General features: G+C 43.0%; 1 protein-coding gene across 1 annotated transcript in view; it reads right to left on the minus strand.

The window, feature by feature from the left end:
* Positions 1-15,105, minus strand: part of MYO15A (myosin XVA) — a 134,415-nt gene that overhangs the window by 77,895 nt on the left and 41,415 nt on the right. The window contains 11 exon segments of the mRNA XM_078151742.1: positions 792-909; positions 1,378-1,502; positions 2,432-2,477; positions 3,329-3,477; positions 4,081-4,158; positions 5,086-5,211; positions 5,869-6,000; positions 6,746-6,841; positions 7,390-7,513; positions 7,654-7,712; positions 14,020-14,133. Coding sequence (XP_078007868.1) covers positions 792-909; positions 1,378-1,502; positions 2,432-2,477; positions 3,329-3,477; positions 4,081-4,158; positions 5,086-5,211; positions 5,869-6,000; positions 6,746-6,841; positions 7,390-7,513; positions 7,654-7,712; positions 14,020-14,133 — 1,167 coding nt within the window.

A 15,105-nucleotide genomic window follows, 5' to 3' on the forward strand; every position in this document is an offset into this window, starting at 1 on the left:
CTAGTGATTTTGCACAGCTCTGCCTCACTTAAATCCAATTCACTCAAAAGTCAAGACATCACCCTTCTGACATTATCGGCCCTCTTCTAGAACAAAGGAAGGACAAACTACTACAGTGAGGATAAGGATTGGGAAAAGAGGCATTGAGTGGGAGAGGGGGCATAGCAAAATATAACAAGCATTTGTTTGTTCTTGTTGTTGTTTTTAGGCAGTTGGGGTTAAGTGACTTGCCCAGGGTCACACAGCTAGTAAGTGTCAAGTGTCTGAGGCTGGATTTGAACTCAGGTCCTCCTGACTCCAGGGCCAGTGCTCCATCCACTGCACCACCTAGCTGCCCTTGCATTAACAACTTAGTTAAATCAAGTAATTTTTGAAAGGAATAGTTGATAGCTGAGAGATTTTCCTGCAGGAACAAAGATAATCGAGGGGGTAGGGTGCGGTTGGGGAAGGGACTGGTGATGAGAGGGTAGGGAGTAGAGGAACTCTGGTAGAGTATTAGGAAGGTGACAAAATCAGTCTAAAGACTTCCATTTGACTAGTCAGGCCTTCCTTGAATGTTATGATTGACAATTAATCAGGTAGGGCTACTATCATCCATCAGTGAATAATAGTAAGTGCCTACTATGTGCCGGGCATTGTGCTAAGTGTGGGTGATCCGAATAAGCAAAAGATGGTCCCTGCCCTCAAGGAGCTTACAATCTAATAGTGGACACAACAAACAAATATGTACAAACAAGCTATATAGAGCTTCAGTAGACCACACAGTCCCTGAGATCTAGATTCCCTCTTACCTTGCTGACTCCAATGCAGTACATGCGGTGGGTGACTGTGCAAAGTCTATTGAGCACTGAGACACACGCTTCCCCAGTAGCTGGTATGTCATGTTTGAGAGACACCAGGCATCTGTACCTGAATGTGAGTGGAGAATCCCAATAGTCATCAATCCCTGCTTAAAATAACTATATTCCTCCTTCTCCCGTAACCTCCCTCTTTTCCCCCAGGTGCTGCTGCTCCCTGGCCCAGTGATGGCAAACATTATCATTCCATACAGATTCTTGGGCTGCATTTGATGGTTAGTTGTGTACATGGAATAACATGAGATGGGGGTGGCAGTTGCCATATTCATCAGTCAACAGGAATTTTAAAAGTAACCTTCTTCCCAAGCATTCCCAGCATCCAGAATAGTCTGGAGCTGGTATCAAGGGAAAATATCTCTTCTCAAGAGGTAAGAGGAAGAGGGATGGACCAAGAGCTCAGTGCCCCTTCCCTACATGGTAAGTTTTTGATTTCCTGACCGTGAGCAGGGAGGGTCCCAGGTTTTCCCCAGATATCAAGGCTGGGTCTCGGATACCATGAGCTCCCCTTTATGGGCAGTACCTGTCAATGAAGACCTGGAAGGGAATGCGCACAGGGAAGCCCTCTTTTCGGATCCGGATGGTCTCCATGACCCCTGAGTATCGGAGCTGTCCCATCACCACATCTGGCTCGAAGAGATCAGGCTCCTGTGGTGGGGAGAAGGAGATTAGACTTCTCACTTGCCCGCCTTTCCTGCTATTTGGGAGGGTTGGAGGAGGGCAGCAGAGTGATGGGATTAAAAGTAGTGGGGCAGAGAGGGAAAGTGCCCTCTGAGTCAAAATTCAGCCTCCTTTGCCTGACATTCGAGACATCACTTGGTGCAATTCTCCTTTCCGGTCTGGTCTCATAGTTCTCCCCTCCCCTGCTCCAGACCAGGCCATGACCTGCTCCCTGGGTTGTAGCACCTGTAATTGTACCACCTCCATGCCTTTGCTTATGCTGTTCCCTAGATCCAGAATGCTTTCCTTTCACTCACTCAATTTCAATCCGTACTCTAAGAACCTATACAAGTGACCTCCCCACCCGTCATCTTCTGAAGTGTCAAAAACACTTTGTATCTCTCTATGCACTTACTATATATTCTCTTTAAAAATTTATTTATTTATTTATTTAGGCAATTGGGGTTAGGTGACTTGCCCAGGGTCACACAGCTAGTAAGTGTCAAGTGTTTGGTCTGAGTCTGAATTTGAACTCAGGTCCTCCTGACTTCAGGGCCGGTGCTTTATCCACTGCTCCACCTAGCTGCCCTACTATATATTATTTTGTATCATGTTTACCTGTGTATGTGGCACATTCCCTTGCTAGACTCCAGGAGGGCAGTCATTGTGTCTTACCTAAACCTTGTACCTCCTCCAGTGACTAGCATAGCATTCTGCATGCAGTTTTGTGAACTTGAAATGTTGACAGAGAAAAGGAGAGAAAGGGAGAGGAGGGGGAAATGAAGGAGGGAGAAAAAAGGAAAAGGAGAAAAGAAAGAGGAAAATAAGAATTTTATGAGTTTCTGGGGAATGGAAAAAGGAAAGCCCAGGATCTCATTACCCTATTCCCTCCCTCTTCACCACCTTTATCCCCTTACCTTTTTGTGGTTGGGTTTGAGGCATCGGACAAACAGAGGGTTGCACCTGAGAGTCAGGCAAGAAAGTAGGCATGAGACATGGAAAGTCCGGACTGCTCCTTCTCTCTTCCCTCTAAACCAGGGCTTCTTAGACATTTTGGTCTTAGGATTCCTTTACATGCTTAAAAATTATTGGGGACCCCAAAGAACTTTTGCTTATACGGGTTATATTTATCACATTAGAAATTAAAATTTTAAAATAAATAATTTTTTAAATGAACTTTGAAATATTTACCCACTAAATAACAGTAAATCTATCCCACATTAACATAAATAAGATATTTTTATGAAAACTAACTATTTTTCCAAAACAAGAGAAGAGTGACATTATTTTACATATTTTTGTAAATCTCTTCACTGTCTGGTTTAATAAAAGACATCTGTTTCTGCATTCAATCTCTTGTGATACATTGTTTTTATTGAAGTATATGAAGAAAACATGCCCTGCACTGGTATGTAGTTGGAAAAGGAAAGAGTATTTTAATAGGCAAATAATATCTTGATATGATTATGAAAATAGCTCTGACCTCACAGACCCCAGGAAAGGGCCTCAGGGACTCCCAGGGGGTTTGTGGACCACACTTTGAGAAATGATGCTCTACACCCTTCACTCCACCCTCCCAGTCACCTCATCCTGCCAGAGAAGAGCTTGGAGTTATTTTGCCAGCCAACCCTAGTCAAAGCCTTGAACGCACGGTAGTGGCTACTGTGCTCCTTCCCCTCAACAGAATTTTGAACCATCGTTGGCAGGGCCTGAGGCTGGCTAATCAAGTCACTTCTCTGCCTCAGCTGCTCTAGCTTAACGAGGAAGAAGCTATGGCCCAGAAATATTGGTCCGCCTCCCAGGCCCCCGTTCACCTCTCCATCTTGTCCACTAGGTCCAGGAGAGACTGCTGAAACTTAGCAGCCACAGTGGGAGCCTTGTAGAGACGCGTGAGGGTATTGTTCTTCCCCAAGCGATGGTGGGAGGTTAACTGAGCATGGCTGGCAAAGAGGTGAGCCACCACCTGGCACCCACAGAGCCAGAGGGAAAGAGATGCAGAGAATCAGAGAATGACTTTTCCATTTCCATTAGCCGTGTGGGTGTGAGTCGTGGGTGGAAGTGCAATGTAGCCTCAGCAACGTGAGGGTAGAGGCAGGGAGGGCAGAAGGGGCTCCTCAGTCCTCATGTCCCATCACCCAAGTGCATGCCAAGAACAGCTGTCCATTCCTACCCCCTCCCAGCTCAGCAATACAGTAAGGGCCTTATTCTGCTGCATGCATGCGTCTATGTGTACATTTCTGCATTTCATTCATTCACTCAACATTCATTCATCGAAGAGGTATTTATTAAGGGCTCCCTGAGCACTCCCAGGTGCTGTGCTACATCTTGGGGACAGATACAAAGACAAAAATAAAACAGTTCCTGCCCTCAAAGAGCTTATGTTTTACAAGTGAAAACAATAACTACACTCATACGTCAATAAAAAAAATACAAACACAATACAACATCCAAATTATAAAATAATTTCAGGGCCAGTGGAAGGGAGGTACCTCCCTAGAATAAATAATTCTGGGAGGGGTAGGGAGAGTGATGGGGAGAGGAAGATGCCATGAAGGGGAGGACTCACTTGAGTTTTACTTCGGACAAACAGGTCTAGCACATCCTGCCTCACCTGGTCATAATTTTTGTCTAGAAACTTGTGCACCTGGCAAAGCAAAAAACAAACAAAACAAAACAAACCCAGGGTGAGTCATGGCAACTCCTACAGTGTTATTCATCCTGTTTGATGGATGAGAAAATCAGCCCAGCAGAGGTCAAGCAATTTAACATCATAGAATGTTACCACTGGAAAGGGACCTTAGAAATCAACCCCCATTATTTTACAAATAAGGAAACTGAGGCCCAGAGACTTGTGACTTGCCCGGTGACTTGTCCAAGGTCACAAAATGCTGTTAAATGACAGTACCAGTATTCAAAATAGGGATTTTTATCATAGAGGCGTGGGCACTTTTGAGAGGTAGGATGGTATAGAGAGACTTGAGTCTGAACACTGCCCCAAATTTGTACTAGCTGTGTGAATTGGGGGCTCTCTTGAGCCTCAGTTTCCTCATCTGTAAAATGAGGATGATAAGAACATCCATCTTACAGTGTTGTTTTCAGGATCAATGAAATCAAATGAATCAATGAAATCAGTAGAACAATGTATGCGAAAGTGTTTTGCACACTTTAAATTCCACATTATGAGCTATTATTTTCATTTTCTGGGAGTGTTGAGAAAGGAGGCCCTATATAAGGTTAAATTATTGTTTTGAATCCCCAGCATCTAGCATGGTATCTGGAAATAGGAGAGCTGAATAAATTCTTGTTGAGTTAAATATTAACTTTGTTAGAAATGCCCTAGAGCCAAATATAAAGGCATTCAATCAATCAACAGGTATTTATGAAGCACCTACTATGTGCCAAGGTGGTGGGGATACAGGCACTAAGAATGAAATAATCCCTACTCACTTGAGCTTGGGGAAGTTTCCAAGTAACTCAGGGGTTCCTGGGATCACTCTCTAAGTCCCCCAAAAGCCAAAACAGGTAGAGAAGTAGGAACAGGTAGGTATGTTTGGAGAAGTGAGCCTCTCACCTGGTAGGTGACTTTGCCAGCATAGTGCTTGATGGTAAATTCAGGCAGGGGCATCTTGGGCTTGGAGTAGAGGGGGTTGGAGCCATGGTGGTAATGACATTTCTGTAGGAAAGTGTGGTCTGTGGCCTGGGGAATAGGGATGCCCAAGTAGTGATCAGAGAAGGGAAAGAGAAGGGGAGAAGGGAAGGAAGGGAGGGGACCCTGCCTGGAGTGGCCACAGAGCATGAAAAATAAGTAAAATTAAGATAGATCTGCCTACTGGACATCTATACCTAGATATTCCACTGTCACTCAAGGTCTATATGTCTAACACTGAACTCATCCTTCCCCCTACTAGTTTTTCTTCATAACTTCCCTATCCCTGTGAATAGACATTCCTACTCTATTTCAAATGTTCCTCTACCTATTTCACCTCACCAGTTATCCCTGCCTTTTCCCTCTCTTTTGTCTCCCATATCCATTCAGTTACCTCAACATTTTTTACATCCATCCCCTGCTTTCCATTCTCACTGCATAACTCTAGTTCCAGTTCTCAGACTTTCTTAATAGGTCTGCCCATATCTAATCTCTCCCTCCCCCAATCCATCTTACACACCACTACTAGACTGGGTTGTTCTGGGACATGGGTCACTGCAATGCTGAAGAACACTCAATGGTTCCCCTTTGCCCAGGCAAGTTAATCTCAGGAGGCTTCCAGGAAAAGGAGATTTTTTTGAGAATCCCTATAGTTAGAACTATATTCCCTCTAGGGTATGGTAAGAAGAGAAGGCCTATGAGACTTACCTGGGGGAAGCAACTCTGGTCATCTAGAATCCTGAGAATACCGTAGGGCTTCAGGCAGATAAGGTTGATACAAGGCTGATTGTCAGTGAAGGTGATTTCTCTCCAGTCTATTTGCTCTCGGATGTACTCATCCTGGACAAAGGTTGCCCACTCCCAGATTTGTACAAGATTTTTTTTTGGGGGGGTGCCCCTCCCAGGGACTGAGGCCTTGCACCATCAGACATCCAACAGCCTCATCCAGTCCCAATCTATTCCCCACCCCTCCCAAACCTAGTATAAGGTTGGGCATACAGGTGGAACTCTATACACGAGCCTATGAAAAACATCTGTATGAATGCCATGGCCAGCCTTATACCTATATCCTGCAGGGGACCCAAAGAAGCATAAGACTTTGCTCTTCATGGAGCTCATAATTAGCTGGAGATAAAATGTGTGAGAGAATTAGAAGGCAATTTAGTGTCAAATTGTACTATGAGGAATTCAGAAACGGTGGAAAGCCAAGAGGCTCACCTACCTGGGCCTAAAAGGATGGGTAGGATTTGGAGAGGCAGAGAGGAGGGTGGAGAGCATGAGATGTGGGATAGTCTCTCTACTTTAGGGTAGTAAGAATGGTATAAGCAAAGGCATAGAGGTTGGAATGCTTAATAGATTGATTTGGGAATATCTCCCCTTCCTCTCTTGTGCTCCAGCAACCTCCCTGTTCTGGGTTCCTTACAGCTGACCCCCTGACTTGAGGGCTATGCCGATCAGTGAGAGAAGGCTTGGCAATGAGCTGACTGAATGTTGAAGGAGGTGGCCAACTCAAATCAAGACAGAAGGTTAGAGTCAAGACAGCTATCCGTGGGACCATCTCCCCCCACCGCCCTCCCTGGCTCACCTGCTCCTCTTGGAAGACAATCTTGTTGAAAAAGTACTGCAAGTACTCATTGGCATAGTTGATGCACAGCTGCTCAAAACTGTTGAAGCTGAGATCCTGATCACAGAAGGGCCCAATTACAGGCATCCCAAAAGTAGGCAGTGGGGTGGGGGGCATATACTTCTACATCTCTGGGGTTAGAGTCATCAATCAACAACAAACAATTATTGACGCCTCCTATGTGCCAGGCATGGTGCTAGGAGCTGGGGATATAACTATAAAAATGAAAAAGTCCTTGCCCTCAAGGAGCTTATATTCTAATGGAAGGATTCCCATTCAATGAGGAACTTCCTCTCCTGTTTTCCTCAATCAGTAACACCCTTCCCTCATCATCTACTCCCATGTGCCCTCCTACTTCATACCAAAGACTGGATCCTGGCGTGAACTAAATGAGACAAAGCCAGTCATAGTAGCTTGCATGTTACCTCCTCCATTAGACTGAGTTCCTTAAGAGTAGGGACTATTTTTTGTCTTCCTTTGTATCCTCAGTGCTCAGCATAGTGGCTGGCATATATTAGGTGACTGTTGACTGACTGAGAATGGTGAACTCTCTGGGCAAGGGAATGAGGGCTGGAGCTAGAGTCTATTCTTCCCTTATTGCCCACCTCAAAGCCATAGATGTCCAGGATGGCAATGGAAAGAGCATCCTTCTGGGGGTAAACCAATGTATTGATCCTGTCGATAAGCCAGCCAAACAGCATCGAATATAGAATCTTGGCAATAGCATCTCTGGAACAGAGAGGATGCTTGCTTGGGATGGGGAGGGGGAAGAGGGGAAGGAGAGCAAGCAGGAGGCTGGGACAGACAAGGGATAGCAACATTCTTGGGGGTGGGGTAACCTAAGGACATACAGCCCCCCACTACCCTACCTGGCATCCACGGCACTTTCCACAGTGAGGGGGGTATAAATCTTCTCTCTCATTGTCTCCTGAGGGGGAAATGCCAGAAAGATAGAGCTAGGGATGAGTTGAGCCAAATGTTTACTGATAAGCTAATTTGTGGATTTTCAGTTTAACTTCCAATTGACAAGGCTGGGGTGGGGAGTAGAGATTTTCTCCCTTTTTATATGGGGGGAAACCAAGACCCAGAAAGATCTGGTGGCCACACAGTATGCCAGCAGCAGAAATTATTTAGTAAGATACCTCAAGACCATCCTCTGTCTTGCCCCACTCCCCTCATTTAAGATGGAAGACTCAGGAATTAAGCCGTTCAGGGACAGACCAACACCCCATGAAGGTACAAGGAGGCAGGTGTAAAAGGCTCCACTGTGGAGAATTTATGAGAAGTCAGGTTGTAAACTAACGCATCCACTATCAATAAGATCACAGACCCAGGAAAGTAGCAAATATATGGAGAAATTAGGTCCTGTATTATTTTTGATCCAAAGTTTTGCTTTGCTTTTTGTCTAGAATTGAGTATCTAAAAGCTTTTATAAAATTCTTTTCTGGGGGCAGCTAGGTAGAGCAGTGGATAGAGCTCTGGCCTTGGAGTCAGGATGATCTGAGTTCAAATTCGGCCTCAGACACTTGACATTACTAGCTATGTAACCCTGAGCAAGTCACTTCTATTGCCTCACCAAAAAAGCCAAAACAAAATTCTTTTCTGGAATCTAACAGAAAGCATGACATTTTTGGTTGTTATAGGAAGAAAGTTAAGAGGCTGGACTAGAGAAAGTATGCATTGAGAAGCCACCCATTGATTTCCATTAGCAGTTGGTATACCATTGATTTCCTTCAAAGACCAAAAAAAGTGAAAAATTAAAAATAACAATCAATGAAACAGGAATAGTTGCATCCTTTTGCAATACATGATTTCTTGCATTTTCAAAGACTTCTTCTTTTTATATTTAATTTCCAATAAGATATCTTCTTTTTTGGCTCATGCATGCCTACTTAATGTTCAAGTTTTTACAGAATTTTTGAAATATGAAAGTTTTATCTTTATTTTATTTACTTAATTCACTATTTGTCATTTTATTCATTCATTCATTTATTTTTTTCACACTTCCTCCTACCTCTGCCAGTGGCTGTTCTAGACCTTTTCTTCTCAATCAATCAGCAAGCATCTATTAAGAGCCTGCCATATGCTAGGTACACTGTGCTGGGTGATGGGAGTACAAAGACAGCAGTGAACAGTTCTCACCCTCAAGGAGCCTAAAATCTGGCTGGTAGAGATAGCAGGTCTATCTATGGGCACGTACAAAATAGTGACAGGGTAATGTAGGAGGGAAGATGTATTGGGCAGTTTTTCCTTTCTTTTCTTTCTTAAATTTTTAAAAAATATTTCTGATCTTACACATAAGAAAGCACTTCCATATCCCTAGACGAGCACAAAAGAAGATTCTATACTAAACCATGAATTTCCATTTGCTTTATTTTTAAAAAGATATATAAATTCTGCACATTACTTTCAAAACTGACCTACTTGTCTGTTCTTCCTGAACTTCTTTCTGTTTTTTTTTCTTTTGTGTGGGCAGCCTTTCTTTTAATCAGCCAGTGCCTTATTTTGGTTGCTGTGTTCCATCTCATGATGAGAAGTGCGACTGAGATATGAATTTCTCCCTGCAGAAGGGAGTCCAAGTTATGGATCATTCCTGGGTAATCTTTTGGAGCAGAAAACCTGGGGGTGAAGGAGGGGAGGATTGACCAGGACTGTTGCAAACTAAAGCTAGAAAAGAAGTCAGAGGCCATCTAGTCCAACCAATTAATTTGACAGATGAGATCATCGAGACCCGGAGGGATTAATGATTAGTTCAAAGTCACACAAGTCTAGAGGTGGGATCAGAACCCAGGTTCTCTGATTTTGGATTTAGTGCTCTTTTTCCTATACCAAGGAGGCTATGGGATGAGGAAGTAGAAGAGCCAGACAAGCAGAAAGTGGTCAGTTAAGAGTCAAGCACAGAAATGGACAGCTGCCAAGAGATAAGCTAGGAGAGCCTGGACTGGACTGGACTGGACTGACCCCTATGTGGCTGCAAAGCCAGTTACCTCCAGGGTTGTGAGAGCCAGCCCAAGGAGCCTGACAGATTTGAGTACTTCTTCTACTTCCTAGCAAAATGGCTCTTCTGTCTTTTGTTTTAGTCAGATGTGCAAACTTGTTCATTCTGTCTTTTGTTTTAGTCAGATGTGCAAACTTGTTCATTCTTTTTTTTCTACCTTTTTTTTTTCCAAATCAAGTAAAGGTGTTTATTGGGGGTAACATACAACATTGAGCACAACACACCAACCATGCTCCCCTGCTCCTTAAGGGTCTATCTTTTCATTAGACCTCATTTATCTACTATAAAACCCTCTTGGCCTACAGAAATGCTGAGCTGTACATATTTTGTTTAAAGCTTATCAAAAAAGAGAGGATAAAACTTTTTTTATGCTAGGAAGGTGAGAGGTTTGGTCAGTGGGAGTCAGTCTGGGGGCTTGAAGCTCTTAGGACAGAGCAGGAAGAGAACAGCATTAGACAGTATAAGCCTGGGATATTATGGATTAGCAATTCAGATGCTCCTAGAAAGAAATCATGATATGGTGATAGAAGCAAGCTGCCTGGGACCAGCATGTAGGTAAGCATTCATTTATTTTTCAGACTACTGGCAGTCATTCCTGATGGGCTAGGTTTCAAACGAAGGCCACTCCCTTCGAGGCAAGAGGAGGCTGAAATCATGCCAGCCTTCACAAAGGAAGGAGTTTTCCATTCCCCAGCCTTACTCCCTAGCAATACCTACTGCATATAACTATACTATTATTATATGTTATAATTACAATTATTATTACTACTATTTATTTTATTTTATTTTATTTATTTTGGGGGGGGTTGGGCAATTGGGGTTAAGTGACTTGCCCAGGGTCACACAGCTAGTAAGTGTCAAGTGCTTGGTCTGAGGCTGGATTTGAACTCAGGTCCTCCTGACTTCAGGGCCGGCGCTCTATCCACTGTGCCACGTAGTTGCCCCCACTACTATTTATTTTAAACTAAAATTGCGAGTGCAAACCCCATTTTGGGATATTCTTTCTTGTTGTTATTGTTATTGGTTCTTCGTTCTCAAAGAGGACCAATGATATCACAAAGGCAACATCTTGATTTGCCCATGAATTGGATTTAAGTGAGGCAGAGCTGGGCAAAGTCAGTCTCATTCTCTCCTCCTAAATATTCTTCATATCACCAGAACTTTGCACCCTGCCTGAGAAGTGTTTAATAACTTCTTATGGATTAGTAGACGAAAATTCTGTATTGAGTGTGGATTATCGTAATCCTTTTGCTTGTACGTTAAGAGTTAAAAATTTTCTTTAAAGTATAGCTGCAGGGGCAGCTAGGTGGCACAGTGGATAGAGCACTGGCCCTGACGTCAGGAGGACCCGAGTTCAAATCTGGCCTCAAACCAATACTTGACACTAGTTGTGTGACCCTGGGCAAGTCACTTAACCCCAATTGCCTTAAAAAAAATTTAAAAATAAAGTATAGCTGCTTTTTAGCTTTTTTTTATGGTGGCTAAGAATTGGAAATCGAAAGGATGCCCATCACCTGAGGAGTGGTTAAACAAGCTATGGTATGATTATGATGGAATATTATTGTTCTGTAAGAAATGACAAGTAGGACAATTTCAGAAAAACCTGGAAAGACTTACATGAACTGATGCAAAGTGAAGTAAGCAGAACCAGGAGAATGTTGTATACAGTAAAAGCAATATTGTACCACGAAGAACTGTGAATGACTTAATGATTCTCAGCAATATAATGATCCAAGACAATCCCAAAAGATTAATGATGAAGCATACTGTCCACCTCCAAAGAAAGAACTGGTATTGTTTGAATACAGACTGAAGCATGCTATTTTTCACTTTCTTTCATTCTTTTTCTCTTGTTTGAGTCTTCTCCTATATAATGACTAATATGGAAATGTTTTACATGATTGCACATGTATAATTACATTTGATTTCTTACCATCTCAGGGAGGGGAGAGAGAATTTGGTGCTCAAAACTTTAACAAAAAATCCAAATGTTAAAAAATTATTTTAATGTGTAATTGGGGGAAAATTATACATACATACATACATATATACATATATATAAAACAAAGTATAGCTGCTTTTAGCCTTGCAAATTTGTATGTTTAATGTACAATAGGTTATTTTTCTTTTAAATTTTGCAAATGGCTTCTACCCTAAACCCCTGCCAGCTCACTCCAAGATAATAGTAGCTCCTATTAAAGTGATAGGATATTTATTGGCATCCAGACCCATCCTGATATCCACTACCTCCCTATATCATTGACTGCATATCATCCTTAGATTAATCATGGGGACCAGTCTGTCACAGGTTTCCAACTAGACAACAGGTGCTTATACCTGAAGCCTCTGAGGGTAGGACCAATACTAAGTATGGGAAGGGCTGCACATAGGCAAGGCTCATAGGCTTTGCCAATTTGACAGGTCAGATTTGAACTCAGGTGCTCCTGACTCCAAGGCCAGAGCTCTATCCATTGTACCACCTAGCTGCCCCAAACTTTTGGTTTGATTTTCTTTCTTTCTTTTTTTTTGTGAGGCAATCAGGGTTAAATGACTTGCCCAGTGTCACACAGCTAATAAGTTTCAAGTGTTTAAGTCCAGATTTGAACTCAGGTCCTCCTGACTCCAAGGCTTGAGCTCTTATCTACTTCACCACCTAGCTGCTCTTTAAGAATACTTGAAGAGTGTGGGGCCTCCTTCACAAGGACTGCCATCAGAAGAGGAGCCTTTTCACTATGTAAGAAGGAGTAATCCAGGCTCAAATTACATCAGTATATTCTGAAATCTTATCTTGTAACTCTTATACTTGCATAAGCATGGAGAAAGAGAATGCAGGACCAGAAGAAAGCTTACAGGCCTGGAAAAGGGTGTCCCGTGGGGGCCTGGCAGCATTCACGCCTCCTGCACTCATTCGTCGTCTGGGATCTGGGTGATTATGCTGACTCTCTAGAACATCTCATATCCTTCAATACATCTCACTATAATTTGCGTGAGTTGTGCACTGGGTTTTGCTTTTGCTGTGTAGCACCGAAGAGCAATGTTCTCAACACCACTGATCTCTCTCCTCTACAAGCCATCCTTCACACAGATGCCAAAGGAATTTTCCTAAAGCTCAGATCTGATCATGTCATGCCTCTACTTAGTAAACCTCACAGGTTTGTATTTAGGATTGAAGTGACCCCAGGCAAGTCACTTCACCCCATTTGCCTCAGTTTCCTCATCTGTCAAATGAGCTAGAGAAGGAAATGGCAAACCACTCCAGTATCTTTGTCAAGAAAACCCCAACTGGAGTTACAAAGAGCTGGACACACCTGAACAACAACAACAACAACAATAATAATAACAAAATGCCTGTTTGATATTTAAAAGGACTTTACAACCTGGCTCCAGCTTTCCTTTCCTGGTTGATTACCCATCACTCCCTTTCATGCATTCTTGTTGGTGGCAGTAGTGGTCATACATTCTGCAATCTAGCTGAACTGGTCCTCTTGCTTGTTCCTTGCACACAACATTCCCTTTCCAGTCTCCAAGTCTTTGCATTGGCAGGTGTCCATGCCTGGTATGCACTTCTGCCTCTTGGCATCCCAAATTTCCTTCAAAGCTCAGCTCAAATATCACCTTCCGCTATTAGTACCATCCCCCTCAAATTACTTTGTATTTTATTATATATATATATATATATATATATATATATATATATATATATATGATTTATACTTTTATTGATATGTGTTGTCTCCTCCCATAGAATGTTAGCTCTTTGAGGGAAGGAATGGTTTTGTTTTTTGTCTTTGTATCCCCAGGACCTAGGATAGTTCCTAGTACGAAGTAGTTGCTTATTTAATACTTCACTGATCTGTAATTCACAGCTTATATAGGGTTGTAGCTTTAATGATTGGAGACATTTGTAGATATCTATATCTATCTATCTGTCTGTCTGTTTGTCTGTCTATCTGTTTATCTGTCTTTTAGGTGAGGAAACAAAGGCCCCATCAACATGAAGGTAAGTTGAGTATTAATACAGGGAGGGCAGGTAGTTCCATAGTTGGGATTTGAACTCAGGTCCTTCTGAGTCCAAAGACCTCACTCTATCCATTCTGTTTCTTAAAGGGGAACATGTCATGACCCCACCCTGCTCCCAGGCAGAGGGATTGACCCTAAGATTGCTGGAGATTTCCTCTCCTCTCCACATCACACAGATCAGATCACCACCCCAGACCACCTGTGCCCCAGAACTCACGGTCACTTTGAAGGTGATGGCCTTCTGCAGTCCCTCTGGGGAGATCTGGAGCAGTTCGGCCACAACCTGTATCTCCCGGGCGCTCACCACAGAGGCTACTTCCTGGGCATCTGTCTGGGGAATCCAAGTTGACCCAGTTAGGCTACGAGAGGGAAACATTTCACCAGAGAGAGCTCAGAGAAGACAGTAAATCCCTGAGAAAGAGAGCTGGCCATAAGGAAAACTGTGTCTGGGTTCCTAGTCTCTCCTGGATCAACTTTAACTCCAGGGGCAATATGGAGATAAGCCTGTATGTAAGCTGGAGTCAGACTGCTCGGGAGAACTGATTGTTACATTTCCAGGGCCTGCATCTACACCTCAGAAATCAGCCAAAGCTCCAAATCAGGGCTTGGTTTATTGTTTTGTTGATTGTTAACTTAAGAAAGTGATGGAGAAAATGCTACTATAATGCAGATTAAGTTTAAAAGTGTATTGTGGGTTTTTGAAGAGCCAGTTAAACATTTACAGAGGGGTGCTGACCCCTCTGCCTATGCCAGTGTGAGACAGTTCTGACAGGTATTCTGAACCAGAAAGCTCAAGTCATCACAGATGCTTTCCAAATAAGGAGCCATTGACTACATACACCTGAGACACTGAGGAAAAACACACCCCATTCGCTTTCCTGGCTGTCTTCCCACTAGGTATGTGGCACCTTCCATTTACTTTGTACATATCTTTTATGAGTGGGTTTTTTTTGTTTGTTTGTTTCTTTTTTGTTTGTTTTGTATTCTCTGTCCTCCCTTACAATGTGAGCTGCTCCAGGGCAGGGATTATTTTTGTCTTTCTTTGTATCACCAGAGTACACAGTGCTTGGCACATCGTAAGTGCTGAATTAACAGACACAAAGAAGAGCGGCCATTATGTGGTGACCCAATTTTGCTGCCTCACCATAGTCAGAATCCAGCCCGGCTCTTTTTTCCCTTTCTCCTCACACTGCCACACTCTGCCTAGCTGAACTGTAAGGAGCCAGCAAGGATTACATTACCACTTCCACTTAAATACGTTAACTACACGTACCTTCCCTCTGGATGGAAAGACCATTGAACT

This window comes from Phascolarctos cinereus, unplaced genomic scaffold (genome assembly GCF_003287225.1).
Source record: "Phascolarctos cinereus isolate Bilbo 61053 unplaced genomic scaffold, phaCin_HiC Scaffold_4;HRSCAF=312, whole genome shotgun sequence".
NCBI classification, from domain to species: Eukaryota; Metazoa; Chordata; class Mammalia; order Diprotodontia; family Phascolarctidae; genus Phascolarctos; species Phascolarctos cinereus.